The sequence below is a fragment of the Podarcis filfolensis genome (assembly GCF_964270895.1).
Source record: "Podarcis filfolensis genome assembly, chromosome: Z".
NCBI lineage: Eukaryota > Metazoa > Chordata > Lepidosauria > Squamata > Lacertidae > Podarcis > Podarcis filfolensis.
The window spans coordinates 19397432-19413368 of record NC_139617.1 but is presented as its reverse complement, the minus strand read 5'-3'; the positions used below and the strand labels follow the sequence as shown (position 1 = coordinate 19413368).

Below are 15937 nucleotides of genomic sequence, written 5' to 3'. Positions count from 1 at the left end.
ATGCAGCAGTGGAAGTTTTAGCCTTATTCCCTAACTAAATCCAGGTGACTGAACCAGGTGCATATGGGAGGCATTCAGTGGTTTGCATCCAGAAATGCAGATTCAGTAACCTTTTGGCAGCAACCTGAAGTCTGATGTTCCAGGAGCCCAAAGCAAGGAGGAACCAGGTGCTGTTCTACTTGAGATACCTTCTGTATCAGGAAATGGATGCTGTGCTTTCTACTCATTTCCTCCCAGGGACTAGACTTATTTTAATGAGCCAGGAGCCAAAGTGGTAAAGACAAGAGTAATGTCAAAAACAGCAGTGGGGAACCCCTGGCCCACAGGCCTAGTTATGCCTGTTAGGCCTCCCCATTTGGCCCACCAAGCCTTACATACCTGCTCTACACCTGATGCCACATATGACATGGCTGAGTCAAAAGAGAGGCTGTAGGCACTGCCAGTCAGCTGATCAGTGGTGCCTGAAAAGCCCTGTGCATGGGGCTTTGAAGCACAAACACGCAGCTCATTTTCCATGCTTAACAGAGCACAGGGCTTTGCTTTTCACCTGCACTCTTTGGTTTCAAACCACACAGACAAGAATGTGAAACCTGACATTGTGGCTTGGGGTGATTGGCAGGTGGCCGGCTCTGCTCATCTGTCGAATTGGGGACAAGGAGAGAGATAAGAATCCTGACTATTGGCCAGCTCTAGTGTCCCACACCTGGTTTAGAACAAGGCCACTACAAAGGACCACAAGAGAGTTTGTTGATCTGACGTGTCAGGGCCACTCTTAGAGCCACAGCAGAATCACTTTCCAGGCTACATTCAGTTTCCCTGTTAATTTCCACATTATATTTGAACTTTCGCATGACATAAAGGCCATTACTAGAAATCTAGTGAAGCATAGTGGAAGTTCGGTGCTCATTTCCATGTTAATTACTTCCAGAATAAAATCAGCATGCAACTGCATTAACCCAGAAGATCGTGGGAGTAATTGGCAAAATTTGGGGTGATAATGCCAGCCTACATTTCTTTCCTGTGGGTTCCATGGGGAAATGGAAGCACACATGCAGAAAGAGTGACTTTCTACAACAATGTCCATAGCTGGGTCACATCACACCCAGTGACATTTAGCACAACATTTAGCTGGTACAGTATATTGGTCAAAAAGCCAAAGCTCCATAATGCAACAGGTAATGATGCATTGTGAAAGGAACGATACAGGAGCATTAACAGGATACCTCCCCACATCTGAATCTACTTATTGCCACCAAGTGACTGGCTCCTTCCTTGCCCTCCACAGCATCCAGGTGTTTCACTGCCTCCGGCACGAAGGGACAGGTGGTCGTACATTGCTTGTGGATGGCTTCTACGCAGCAGAGCAGGTGCTCCAGCAAGCCCCGGATGACTTTGAGCTCCTCACCAAGGTGCCACTGAAGCACGAATATATCGAGAATGTGGGGGGCTGCCACAACCACATGATTGGGGTTGGGCCTGTCTTGAATGTCTACCCCTGGAACAACGAGATCTACTTGATCAGGTGAGATGGCCAGTGTCTGCCCTGGTCTTTGCAGCACCACAGAGCACTCCAAGTGAACAAAGCTAGAGGTGGACTGAGGCCATTTGACCCTCTGTCGCTGGTCCTAGGCTCCACCTCCTTTGTGATAGCTACAGTCCTTAAAGGGGCTACACTTGGGCCTGTGACAGGCAGTTCTTCTCAGGCCCAGGGAAAGCACCTGTGAGGGTCCTGGATCTGGCGTTGAGGAATCTGGTCCAGGGGGCTCTTGCCCACCAGACTCCAGTTTAGCAGCCCCCCTGGTCTCCAGCATCAGGCTTTGTGTCAAGAACCCATTCTGGCTCCTTAGGGGGTGACTCTGCAACCTCTTACTTGGTATGCTGGGTGCTGCTGGATTCTGGGGTTGTGACAACATCAGTTGGAGCAGTTTGTGTTCATGCAAACATGGTCAAATTGCATGTTCCACCACCAGAAGAGATACCCAAGTGATTTAACCACCAGTACCTCTTCCTGGGAAACACTGGGAATTGTAGTTCTGTGAAGGGAATAGTTGTTCTCCTAACAACTCAGCACACTTACCAAACTACAGTTCCCAGGATTCTTTGGAGGAAGCAGTGACTGTTTTAAAGTGACACAATACTGCTTTAAATGTATAGTGCAGATGAGGCCTTAAGCAGAGTTCAGCCAGAGCTGAACAGGGATGTGATCCTAGATATATCTACAGTCCTTGTTTGTTCCTCTAGCCATCCCAGCAAATAGTCCTGTACCAGAGCCCAGGCGATGCTTCATTGTGGATCTTGTGCTGATAAAATAGTTACCACTTTATTACGGAATCTGGCTGGTCAAGAAGGAAAATCAAGTTGTGCTGCAAAATTACCTTCTGCCCCCGCCCCCTGGCAAGTTCCTACTGAATGACCCCCCAAAAATTAACGTTTGCTTTTTTAAAAAAATCACAGGGGTGAAGCTACTAAAAGATGCACTATTTGGGCAAATTTACTGGCTGTGCACACCATTCCTGTCCTTCCCCGTAATTTCTGCAGAAAACCCAAGTCCAATTTATGTGTGCACAGGTATAGGGAACTTTTGGCTTCACAGATGTTCCTATACTACAGTTCCCATCATTCATGACCATTAGCCTTACTGGCTGGTGGAAACTGAAGCCTTAACAACAGGCTCCCTTCCTCTGATATACACAAAGCGTTTGCTCCCACTGATAAATAGATATCACTTCTAGCAGTCATGCCTCTGCCCATGCGGATCCTGAGAGACTTACTGGTTCCCATGTGAGGATTGCAATCCTTAAGTAGTGCACTGTGGATGTTCCCTTCTGCTGTTTTATTTTAGGTACAACAACTACGACCGAGCCGTCATTAACACGGTGCCTTACGACACTGTGCACCGCTGGTACAGCGCACACCGCACTCTCACCGCCGAGCTAAGGAGACCAGAGAATGAGCTCTGGGTGAAGCTGAAGCCAGGCAAGGTAAAGTCATGGCGAGCAGATCGGCATGTGGCTTTTGTGTGGACGCGTTTGGTACTAGCAGCTCATAGTAAAGTGCTCTTCCACTGCTAAACTACAGAATTAGCCCCCAGAAGACGTAGAGATTGCCAGCAATTTGGATGGCACTAAAAGAGGGTTAAAGGGACGCGGGTGGTGCTGTGGTCTAAACCACAGAGCCTAGGACTTGCCGATCAGAAGGTTGGCGGTTCGAATCCCCGCGACAGGGTGAGCTCCCGTTGCTCAGTCCCAGTTCCTGCCAACCTAGCAGTTTGAAAGCACGTCAAAGTGCAAGTAGATAAATAGGTACCGCTCTGGTGGGAAGGTAAACGGTGTTTCCGTGCGCTGCTCTGGTTCGCCAGAAGTGGCTTAGTCATGCTGGCCACATGACTCGGAAGCTGTCTGCGGACAAACACTGGCACCCTTGGCCTATAGAGCGAGATGAGTGAGCAACCCCAGAGTCGGTCACGACTGGACCTAATGGTCAGGGGTCCCTTTACATCTACTAAAAGAGGGTTGGACGTGTTCACAGAGGAAAGGGCTATTCATGTCTCTTAGTGACAACAATGGCTGTGTTCTACCACGACTGCCAGAGCCTCTGCCACTTGCTAGGAATCGCAGGTGGGGAGAGGGCTGCTCTGGTCTTCCCTGCAAGCTTCTCATAGGCATCTGGTTGAACACGGTGATAGCAAGATGCTGGACTTGTGGAGCCTTTTTGGCTTGATCCAGCAGGGCTGTTCTTCGCTTTGTGTCCAACCTCTTCCATGCAGGAGGGCAGAAATATATGTGTGCTACATCTGAACCATCCTTGTTATCTCTTTCAAGTATCTCAGGGGAAACATGAAGTGAACATACTGTGGCTCCCAGCACTAATTTAACACCAAACTAACATCTGCTCAAGAGTGAAGTGGGCAACAGACACTCAATTATCTGTATAAAGTAGCTTTTTATGTTCATATTGTGGGGAACTTCAAACCCACGGGCCAGTTTAGCCCATGAGGCTGTACGCCCATCTGTCCAAGGTCTGACATCATATGTGGCATAAGGTGTAGAGCAAGGCAAGATGTGGCTCAGATTGGGGTTGCTCTCAGCCCCCATCAGTTGAGGGGTGCTGAGAGGGAGACCTTCTGAAGTCATCCCCTGATGATGGTTATGGTGATAATTTATTATTTATATGCTGCCCATCTTGACTGGGTTGCCCCAGCCACTCTGGGTGTCTTCCAACAAAGTAAAAGCATTTAGCACAGTAAAACATCAAATATTTAAAAACTTCCCTATACAGGGCTGCCTTCAGATGTTTTCTAAAAGTCTGCTAGTTGTTTTTCTCTTTGACATCTGGTGGTAAGGCATTCCACAGGGCGGGTGCCACTACCGAGAAGGCCCTCTGCCTGGTTCCCTGTAACTTGGCTTCTCGCAGTGAGGGAACCGCCAGAAGGCCCTCGGTGCTGGACCTCAGTGTCCAGGCTGAATGAGGTGGTGGAGACGCTCCTTCAGGTATACTGGACCGAGGCCATTTAGGGCTTTAAAGCTCAGCACCAACACTTTGAATTGTGCTCGGAAACGTACTGGGAGCAGACACATAAACGTACACAGACAGACACATGCTCCTTCAATACATGGCCTCTCCAGTTGAAGTGGTAGGAAAGACCCATCTGCCTGTGACCCAGATAGTGATGTAGGAGAGCTGGGAGGTGGGGGAATCACATCTGTTAATCAATGCACCCTTTGGTTTTAGACTCTGGGGTTGCGGCGCTCATCACACTTTATTGGCCGAGGGAGCCGGTGTACAGCTTCCGGGTCATGTATAATACATAGGTAGATAGGTCTAAAAAGCCTGGGATGCAAATTTTCACAGTCCTCTAGTAGCTATGGTGGCTCATAGACCAGAAGTAATGTTTTTAGCATTAACTCTGGAAGTGTATTCTTGATTCTGACCAAACTCAGCGTTCTAGAGCACAATATACATCAGGAGGCTTAGTTTGGTCAGAATCAGGTATACACATCTAGTAAATACATTACTTGTGGTCAGTGAGCCACCATAGCCACTAGAGGGCTATAAAAACTTGTGTTCCAGGCTTTTTAGACTCTCATACCCATGTACTGTCTGAAACCAAAGGGGCTCATGGGTTGCCAGATGCAAAATATACTGGCATTATTTTCAGCTTTCCTACCCCCCACTAAGAGAGTTGTAATGCAAAGCTGTGCAGACAACCCTGGGTTGGGTGGACAGATCTTCTGACCCTTGTATAAAGCAGCTTCCTCACTTGTCTTCCATTTCCAAAAGAATGGGGGAGGCGAGCTACATGTCTGTTCCTGCTAAGATTACCTAACCAGACGCCAATGATGTAACAGGTATAGGAAGAGTCTTGCAGCGTGGACACAAATTTCCCATTCGTTCTTTCTGCAGGCCCTGTTTGTGGACAACTGGCGAGTTCTGCACGGTCGGGAGTCTTTCACAGGTTACCGCCAGCTCTGCGGCTGCTACCTGACGAGAGATGACGTGCTGAATACAGCCCGCTTCCTGGGGCTGCAAGCCTAGCTTGACCTGGGCTTCCGGAATTTAGGGAATTGCGGATCCAGGAATGAGAGAGCTTTTCGCAATATACCTCACAGACTTGACCTTCTGCTCGCAAGAGGAGGAGAGTTCCCCATGGGATTACTTGATTGTCAGCCAGCCCGTGCAGTTTATTTGCTTTTCCCCCCACCCCACACATACACTATCCCAGTTTTTTGGTCTTTTGTTGTCCAACTCCCTTTGGCTTTCACGGCACAATGGAATCATTTGGTGCGGGAAGGAATCAAAGTCCGCTGCAGCACTTGAGGTGCCAGATCTTGTTGTGCCTTTTTGCTGTTGTAACTGAACTATAATGCTAACTTTGGTCAGTGGGCATTTTTTACACTGGCACTCCATAGTTTTGCTGACCACAGGACAAGTGAGTGTCCTTAGAAATGTGGGGAGAGAACTCTCTCCACCTCCACCAGTCTTCAAACACCTTCAAAAATACACAAGTGCCAGGTGTTGGAAGCTTTTAGGGCTGTCCCCATTGCCTGCTGATGGCTCAAACCTGCCATATTGATAGGAAAGCAGCTACAGGAAGTTTTGTGGCGAGGGAGGAGAGCTGCATGGCTAGAGCCAGGTAATTATGCTGGGGGTCCTTCCTTACCAGATCTGCAAACGACAGTTTGTGCGCAGTGATATCTCCCCCTTCCCCATATCCTGCGTTGTTTTTCATTTGCCATGATAGCTCCTCCTAGTCCATGATAGCTGCCCTTTCTTCATTTTGGTTTTTGAATATTTTTTTTGCCTTGTGCTTTTTCTTTTCTTTTCTTTTTGCTTTGGCCTTCCAAGGATATACTCCTACTTTGTTGATAGCCTCTCACCTTGTGAGGAAAGTAATTGAATAAGGAGCCGTGGCACTGTCAGGGCAGGACTCTGGGGCAGAGGTCATGGTCCCCACAGCAAAATGAGCATGGAGGCCGACAGACATGGCAGCAGGACTGACTTTCCACATTTTTGAAGTTACTGGAACAAGATGACCATCTAAAGTGAGGAAGGGGTTCCCAGCTGTGGTTTCTTTGGTTAAAAAAAAAAATGAGGTGCTGGTACTCATATCTAGTACCAAGGATGCCAGAACAAAACAAGGCAATGTTCCTCTATACAGGTGGGAAAAAGCACTGACTTCCCATAAGACCAGTGCTGGGCCTACATTTTTGGGGCCCTGACGCTTGCTCTGTTATGGGGGCCCCTTTGCAGCCAGGTATGGGTAACCACGGTTGTCTTCCTCAATGGGTTGTTTCATGACACATCACTGCAATTAAAAAATAATTCAACTACTGCATCTCATATTTTGATTGAAATTCCTATCCCGCGACACTCCACCTTTGCAGCGTTTGTGCTACTGACTCTCAAAATTTGGGATTGTTGAAAAATTAATTGCTTTGACTTGTGCAGCTGCACTAAAGTCCCTTCTGGAGCCCCTCTGGGATTAAGGGTCCTGAAGCTTAAGCTTCATTTGTTTCATAGTAGATTGGCCCCTGCATAAGACCATTAGGTCCAGCATCTAAAATTAACCATCGGCACTGCTGTTTCGAGGGAAGGCCTGAAGCAGTTGAGCCCTGTTCCAGAAAATATCTCAAGGGGAAAAAAAGAAACAAAGCCATCTTCCTTAAATTCTGCACTCCTTGAGTTGGGAATCTCTCTGCTGGCTGAGCAACTTACCAGTTTTGTTTTTGAACTACGGGCCTTTCTCAGTAGCTGCCTTTTGTACCAGTAGGAATAGGAATAGCACATGGAGGACACTTCTGCTAGAATTCAAGTGAATGTCTTAAGTGAAGAAACTGTGCCCAACCACCTCACTGCCTGTACAAAATAGCTTTTTTTGGCCACAAACAAAGGATTCTGTGTATGTGCAGATGAGGTATGAATGTAAGCTATTCACCAGGAGTACCTTCTTATGGGTCCTACCAGCACAGTGGGACTTCTTCCTCTCATGTTGCAGTTCTTGGCCAGGACAAAGTTGGGATATCAAGGGCTGCTATTTCTGATGACACAGGAAGTCATTACCTGCCATTGCACGAGCCCCTCAAGTAGCAGCTAAAGACCCACTTTCTCTGTCCCTGAATTGAATGTAAACTTCCTGCCACCCAGCCCACATTGGATTTGCATCCATGCTTCAGTTGTTAATCATGGCTAACAATGCAACACTTATTTTCAGATGCAGACTCCTTGCCTATGTCTTCAGTTCACGCAGTTCAGTCTTTTTTTTAAAAAAAAAGTTTTGTGCATGTTTCTGTTTCTGTGAAATTAGCTTCACAATGTATTTGAGAGTAAATGCCTGAAAATATTTTATATGTTTTTAATCTCAGGCAGAGGGAGGCGTTGAAAGAGCTGAAAGAGGTAGTAGAAAGTCTGCTGTGGTTTAACACATTTCCATTGCTGAATCTGGCAAGATCTGGGCCAAATCCATTTCCTGTAGCTGGAACACCTTTTTGTCAAATAGGGGTTGGCAACCGGCTTCAGCTAGCTAGGCAGTGGACCTTTTTTTTCCTGGGAAAAGGAAAGCAGCTCCCATCTCCACATGCTCTGAGGTATGACCAGAATCAGGTGCACAGGGTCATTGCTATAACTGACCTTTGACATGCCAAACTAAAGAGAGAGAGACCCATTAAGCAGCTGTGAAAATCTGGTCTCTGTATTAGTAAACAGGAAGTGATGCTGTACTTCCCTGGTGGCATTTTTTGGTGCTTGGTGGCTTTCCCTTCATGCAGGGAAGATAATAAGATAAGCTGTTAGATTCCTCCACGAGTGCCAAAAATAGAGATCTAAAGCTGAGTTCTGCATAGAAGTGATGTATTTTGGACAGTACTGCTGCAGCAGAAAGTGAGGGAGGATGTGGAGATTTGTGTCATTTAATGCTTCTCCAGGAAAATACAAATCCAGGACAAGAGTATAGATTGTAGCCTAGCCTCCTGTGGTCTTCAAGTACCGTACAAGTTGGTCACCAGCAAAGTGTCCAGAGCTGGTTGTTTCCATTACTCTACCAACCCTTTGCTTGAGTACTTGTACCACATCATTGCTGTCTGGTAGGGCTGGGTCGACTGTGACCCTCAAAATAACTGCTGGACTCCTCACTCCAATCACCTCTGACTGTTGGTTCTGCTGGCTGGGGCTGATGGGAGTTGTAGTTCAACAACATCTAGAGGGTGCAGGTTCCTCAGCCCTTTGTGGGGCTTCCTCGGTGACCTAACATGGTTCTAATTCCTATATGAAATTTTTCTTTGACATTTGTTAGCATACAATACCATTCAGGTTTGGGGGAGTGAGCAGGGTGACACACATAATTTCCCTGCTTGTGTTAGCTTTTTTAAAAAGTGTGGAACATCATGATCAGGCTGATTGTGATGCAATAGCCCAATACGGAGGCACCTTTTCATGCAAGCACACCATCTTTCTGTGAATCTTTCTGAGTCATAAACCTCACCACCAGCCATACGTGCTCCTGAGGCCTGTTGCCTGGAAGCTGGTGACTTTCTGAAGTGGAACCTGGTTTTGCAGCAAGAAAAGAAGGTTGAAAGGCAAATGCCAAGTGTGTTTGCTCCAAGATGCAGATCTAGAGCGGTGCTTTCTGCTGTTGCCCAGGCGCTTCCCTGCACACATTTTTGCAAACAGGGAAATTATAACATCAGAAATGGCTGATGTAGTTTGTACTCTCTTTCAGCCTCAGCCCTCTGCCGATCTATGCATTTGGTGTTTTGAATAAGAATAGCTTGCCTTCACTGTGGTGTTTCTGGTCATATTTTGAAACCAGCATTTTTTGAAGTGGCATTTTTTTTCAGAGCAGCTGGCGTGTGGCTTAATATTCTATTCAACAGGTAGTTTCATGTATAATGCAACCATAGCTTTCTCAGTTCCAGCTAACTTTCTGTAGATACGATGAAAGCTCTTTCACCTTTCCCCAATGACTTTTCCCATTTCTATCTCCATCAAAGGGGGGCGGGGAATAGGGAATAAGCCTTTCCTAGGTGCTTGCTGTCTCCCTACTGAGCAGAAGCTAACTAAATAAATGTAAGTAAAATTCTACATGTGGAATTCAGTGTTCCTTTGCACTAGATCTGGGTTAATCTGTGTGCAGAATTTTGTTGGGAAACAGCATGCAGAACAAAAACTTGGATTGCTACATCAGATCAAAATCCATTTACTTCAAGGTTAGCTAACCTGTGGTCCTCCCAGATGTTGCTGGACTCCCAGTTCCCATCAGCACTAGCCAGGACAGCCAGTGCTCAGGGGTGATGGGAGTCCACCAACATGTGGAGGGCCACATGTTCCACTATTTCTGCATGGCTTAATAAGCACTTTCATAGTTGTCCTCCACGAACCTAAGAATCCTTTACAAAAGCTGTCTAAGCCTGCGACTATCACAACCTCATCTTATACTTGCAAATTCCATAATTGAAGTATTTAAATATAGAGGGTGCTGGGTTTAGATTAGGGAAATGAAGACATTTTCTTGTGAAACAAGAGGCAATGTTATATTTGGCTAGATGAGGTTTACCACAAGCTTCTATGTGGTTTCTATGCAGAATTGTTGTCATTGCAATAAAGCAAGCACTGCCTTCGTTTTCACACACTCCAAGTGTCACTTGTCTTTCATTTCTTAACTGTGCTGCAGGGAAAGGATGGGTGGGAAACAAGATCTGAGCAGTAGTCCAGATCCTCAGCTGTCCTACAGTCCAAAGGCATGCTGCTGCTCATCTTCTCTAGTCTACTTCATCTATGCTAAGAAAGACTGTGAGGGTTAAAAATAGGTGTGCATGAACTGTGTAGAACAGGGAAGGGGAATCTAGCAGGGTTGATGGACTTTGGGAGTCCAGGACCTTCCAGAGGGGATAGGTTCCCCATACCTGATGTAGAAAAGATGAAAACTTCTCTCCTGTTTCGTAACGTTTGGAATTTGAGATCATTTAACAAAGCTGATTGGCAATAGGGTTCAGTATCAACATGAGGAAAAAGTACTTTCCCGACACACTAAGCATTAAGCACTTCACAAGATCATCCAACAATGGCACCCTATTAGGACCCAAGGTTTCATAACAAAAAATGACAACTTGGGTGTTTCTGAGGTGGCAGCTTCATTCTCCCCGCATTGTGCCTCAGCGAGTAGGGCTTTTGCATTCACCCAGATAATTTTTAAAAAAATATATTCTTAATTTTAAATTTTGTGTTTGTAAACTTTTATGCTGTAGCCCTTCATAGACTTCAGTTGTTTGATTTTAGAGGAAAGCCATGCTTTTGTCCCCTTCCGTTCATTGTGAAGGCCTTTGGCTAATAATAATAATAATAATAAATGTCATTTATACCCCGCCCTCCCCAGCCAAGACTGGGCTCAGGGCAGCTAGCAACCAATAATAAAAACAAGTTGATTAAAACACAGTTTAAAAACAAGATTAAAATACAACATTAAAACATTAAGATGCAGCCTCTTCAAAGGAGGAGAAAGGAAAAAGAAAGAGGGGGAGGGAATCAAACCGATTCTAAGCCAAAGGCCAGGCGGAACAACTCTGTCTTACAGGCCCTGCGGAAAGAAAGCAGATGTTGCAGGGCCCTGGTCTCATGAGGCAAAGCGTTCCACCAGGCCGGAGCCAGTGTTGAAAAAGCCCTGGCTCTGGTTGAGGCTAATCTAACTTCCTTAGGGCCCGGGACCTATAGAGTGTTGCTATTTATGGACCTTGAGGCTCTCCGTGGGGCATACCAGGAGAGGCGGTCCCATAGGTACGAAGGTCCTAGGCTGTGAAGGGCTTTAAAGGTCAAAACCTGTGCCTTAAATCTGACCCTGTACTCCACTGGGAGCCAGTGCAGCTTGAAAAGCACTGGGTGAATATGCTCCCATGGCAGAGACCCCGTGAGGAGCCTCGCTGCAGCATTCTGCACCCGCTGGAGTTTCGGGGACAGCTTCAAGGGCAGCCCCTCATAGAGCAAATTACAGTAATCAAGCCTAGAGGTGACCATCACATGGGCCACTAGCCAGGTCAGGGAGGGAAAGGTAAGGGACCAACTGCTTGATGCGGCAAAGGTGGAAAAATGTCGCCTTGGCTGTTGCTGTAACTTGCGCCTCCATGGAAAGGGAGGTGTCAAGGATTACACCCAAACTCTTAACGGAAGGCAATGGCACTAATTGGGCTCCCACAAGAGAAGGGAGTTGGTCTCTCATCCCCATGCCATCCCGACTGAGCCATAGGACCTCTGTCTTCGAAGGATTTAGTTTCTTTTTTTTTTTCAATATACTTTTTATTAGTTTACAACAAAAATCATACATTTTTAGCCAAATTTTCACAAATTATACTTTTGAGACTTCCTTCGATTTTTCTGGTAATCATCCATATATACTCCTAACTATAACGCATTTCCTTTTTTGCATTGCCTTTTAACTTTCACCTTTACCAATATATATTTTCCCAAATAATACATCTTAACCTTTACAGTGCTTCTTGAAACCCCACTAGCGTTGTTTGTGAATCACATAGATTTTTCAGATAATCTACAAACTTCCCCCAATGTTCGATGAACTTTTGATTTTTAGAATATCTTATTTTTCCAGTCAGTTTATCTAGCTCCGCATAGTCTATTAGTTTCGTTCTCCACTCTTGAATTGTCGGTGTTTCTTCCTGTTTCCACTTCTGGGCTAGTAAAATTCTTGCTGCCACAACTGCATACTGGAATAGCTTACAGTCTTTCCTTCTTATCTCTTTTCCTGTGATTCCTAAAAGAAAAGCTTCTGGTTTCTTGACAAAAGTATATTTTAACATTTTTTTCAATTCGTTATATATCCCTTCCCAGAAGTTCTTAACTTTCTTACATTCCCACCACATGTGATAAAATGTTCCTTCCCTTTCTTTACATTTCCAACACTTATTGTCCGTTTTGTACATTTTAGCTAACTTAACAGGTGTAATATACCATCTATAGAACATTTTCATCACATTTTCCTTCAATCCCATGCATGCAGTGAATTTTAAATTTTCCTTCCATAGTTTCTCCCAATCATCAAATTGGATATTATATCCAAAATCTCTAGCCCAGTGTATCATTACTGATTTAACTTCTTCGTCCTTCGTACACCATTCCAACAGTATCTTGTACATTTTTGACAAAATCTTATTATCGCTATTAATTATATCCATTTGAAACCTAGGATTTAGTTTCAATCGGCTCCCACGAAACCATCCAGCCACAGCTTCCAAGCATCTGGTCAGTGTGTTCGGGGCCGAGTCGGTATGGCCATCCATCAGCAGATAGAGCTGAGTGTCATATTGGTGACAACCCAGCCCAAAGCTCTGCACAATCTGGGCAAGGGGGCGCATAAAGATGTTAAAAAGCATCAGGGAGAGGATAAAAATTGATTGAACTGCATTAGGCAACTAAATGCAAGCTGGCCTGGGATTGGTTTCACTTGGGAGTGCTCAAATGGAGCTGATTCTAGCAGGGATCAGCTCCACTCAGGAGCAGCAGTTGGGAGCTCCCAAGTGAAACCAACTGTAACTAGGGCTATATTTGAGGTCAATTACAAAAGCCCCACATGCCAAGGGATAATTGGCACCATGGTTTAATGTGCTTGATTGTTCATTTGCAGATGCACCTCTACCTATTCCCACATCTGATGTCATAGGGCACCCAGCAGGGGCAGGTGGGCATGACAACATTGTGTGGCTAATTAAGACTCTTGGAGGGCCTAATTTGGCTCATAGGCTAGAGGTTTCCTGTTCCTGTTTTCTTGTCGCCTGGTCATTGCTCTTCTTCTGTAAGCAATGTGCACAGATGCAAATGTGGAAGTGAAACAGTTTTTCCCAGTGTGTCTCTGCATGTATACCAAGCATGTCGTTTTAGAAATGTGTGTTTATTTCAAATCAGTTTTTAAAATACAAGTTTATTTAGGTGTGTATCATGTAAATCTCTTAAGGATTAGTGTTTACACGATAGAGTGTTTCAGTGCAAATTTAAAGTTGGGGTAATATTTACCTAAGCCCTTCTTAGAGTAAACCCACTACTCTAATGAACCTGTTTGTCATTTCCATTAACTTCGATGGATCTACTCTGAGTGTGACTAGCGTTGAACACCACCCACTGACTTCTTCTTTCTTCTTCTTCTTCTTCTTCTTCTTCTTCTTATTATTATTATTATTATTATTATTTAGAACAAAAAACCTGCCACTAAAATGGTGCTATGCACATTTAAAACCACACATCTTCCAAGTAGCTAGGGTGATCTACCCATGCAGTGTCAGTGTCAGATTTTCAGAGTTCCCCAAAGAGAAGGGAAAACCTCGGGGAAACAAGACGATGATGATTTGATGCCAATGTTGTGTAGATGCCCTGTAAACAAAGTGAAGGAGCAAAGTGTAGCAGTTCCAGAGTAAACTCCTAATGTGGAAACACCAGGAATAATCCTGGAGCTTATTATTCTTTAGAAGTCAGAGGAAGGGTACTCTTCGACAGTCCAGAGGAGAAAGGCCAACTCCACACACACATACTTTCTTTCAGGAGAAACACTGTCAGTCATCCAGAGAAGCAGAAGCTGCTGGTTGTTTTCATTCCCACCCCCCTTCCCCAGTGCTAGAACAAACAGTGCTTCACAACACCAGACCCCATAAATACAGCAACTTCCCTAATCAGAGAACTCAACACATTTGCAATGGTATCGGGCCTACAGGTAAATTTTGCAAAGTTGGAAGCTGTGTGCTTCAGCACCCCTCCTCACACTGTTGCAAGATTTTATGTATAGGTTGGGTGGGTGCCCCTCCAGCAGATATCATGCACATGCAGCCCACTACCAAAATCAGCACAATCACTTTTGTGACTTTTGTTATTTGTCCCCACAAAACGCTTCATCACAGTTTCTTCCTATTCAAAGGGCCTTTGCTGCACGATACCAAATGTAACAATTCACTGATAAATGTATCTAGACACTGGCTCACTGGGAAAACTTCAAAAATTCATATACAGTGGTACCTCGGGTTACATACGCTTCAGGTTACATGCACTTCAGGTTACAGACTCCGCTAACCCAGAAATAGTGCTTCAGGTTAAGAACTTTGTTTCAGGATGAGAACAGAAATCGTGCTCCGGCGGCGCGGCGGCAGCGGGAGGCCCCATTAGCTAAAGTGGTGCTTCAGGTTAAGAACAGTTTCAGGTTAAGTACAGACCTCCGGAACAAATTAAGTACTTAACCTGAGGTACCACTGTAGGCATGTGAGCTCAGCTACTCAGCAGCCCCTCTGCCTGAGTGATAATCCCTGGCATCCTGATACCTGAGTGCCAGACAGGTAGCCATTCCAGAAACAACAAACCCAGATGAAGACAAAAGGGTGTGATTGACTTGGCTGGGAAACAGGGAAATGTAAATATCTCTTGTTACACTTGATGGGTGTTTGGTGAAGGGCAAGGAGAACCATGGGGCAGGGTCCAGGATGCTCAGATTACTGCCGTCAGACCTCCCCTTTCATGATGTAACCATGATGTATTAGTGATGCAGTCTGGGGGGGGGGTGTAACATGGGGATTAGCAGCTAATAAAAGTTTGGAGGCTCTTTTGTTCGGGGCTTCCATCTTGTTCCACCTCGTGGCAGGTGGGAGTCCTGTCGCGACAGTCTTCAATAAAGACCAAGCCTACTGGCTGCTGTTTTGCTCCAATTTTCCTGGTTGGTGTCCTTGCTTTTTGTCCAAGGGAGCCCTTGGATTTCTCCGTTAACAACACCCAAAAAGAACTCACTAATGTCACCAAAATAAAACTTTGCCACAGCAAGTTCAGATACCATGGGGTACAAAGAACCAGAAACCTCAATAAATTATAACTCCACAACTACAACCCCTTGTTGGCAGCAAATTAACAAAGACCTAAAGAGATGGAACAACATGAACATCACTCTCTCAGACAAAATACCCATGATCAAAATGATCACCCTCCCAAAGCTAACCTACCTATTCCAAACCCTCCCAAACTGGATCCCACCCCCAACCCAACTCCGAAAATGGCAGAACAAAACTACACTTATTCATCTTCTCACACAAAAACCAAGAAAAAGCCCCAAATACCTGCACCTCCCCTCCACAGAGGGAGGATGGGGAACCCCCAACATACATTGCCAGCCAAGTATGCTACATAATCCCATATATACTAGAAGATGAAACAAAACAGTGGGTACACCTGGAGAGAGACACAATTGAAAATACCTGCACCACAGCATACCCAATTCCAAACAAACTAAGGAAAATTCCCACAATACTTAACAGCTACACACAGACCATGCTTAAAGCATGGAAAGCAGAAATAGGCAAACTGTCCCCAACCCCATCCCCACTAATTCCCCTGGCACACCACCCATTATTCCATCACACAGTACAAAACCTCCAGATAAAAACCTGGCAAACGAAAGGCCTATATCGCCTAA

General features: G+C 45.4%; 1 protein-coding gene across 2 annotated transcripts in view; it reads left to right on the top strand.

The window, feature by feature from the left end:
* TMLHE (trimethyllysine hydroxylase, epsilon) overlaps positions 1-9576 on the top strand; it is a 34163-nt gene extending 24587 nt beyond the window's left edge. For both annotated transcript variants that reach the window (XM_083596057.1, XM_083596058.1), the window contains exons 6-8: positions 1286-1522; positions 2843-2981; positions 5404-9576. In XM_083596057.1, the coding sequence (XP_083452183.1) occupies positions 1286-1522; positions 2843-2981; positions 5404-5535 (508 nt within the window). In that variant the 3' untranslated portion in view covers positions 5536-9576. The remainder of the gene's footprint in view (positions 1-1285; positions 1523-2842; positions 2982-5403) is intronic.
* The last annotated feature ends 6361 nt before the right edge of the window (positions 9577-15937 follow it).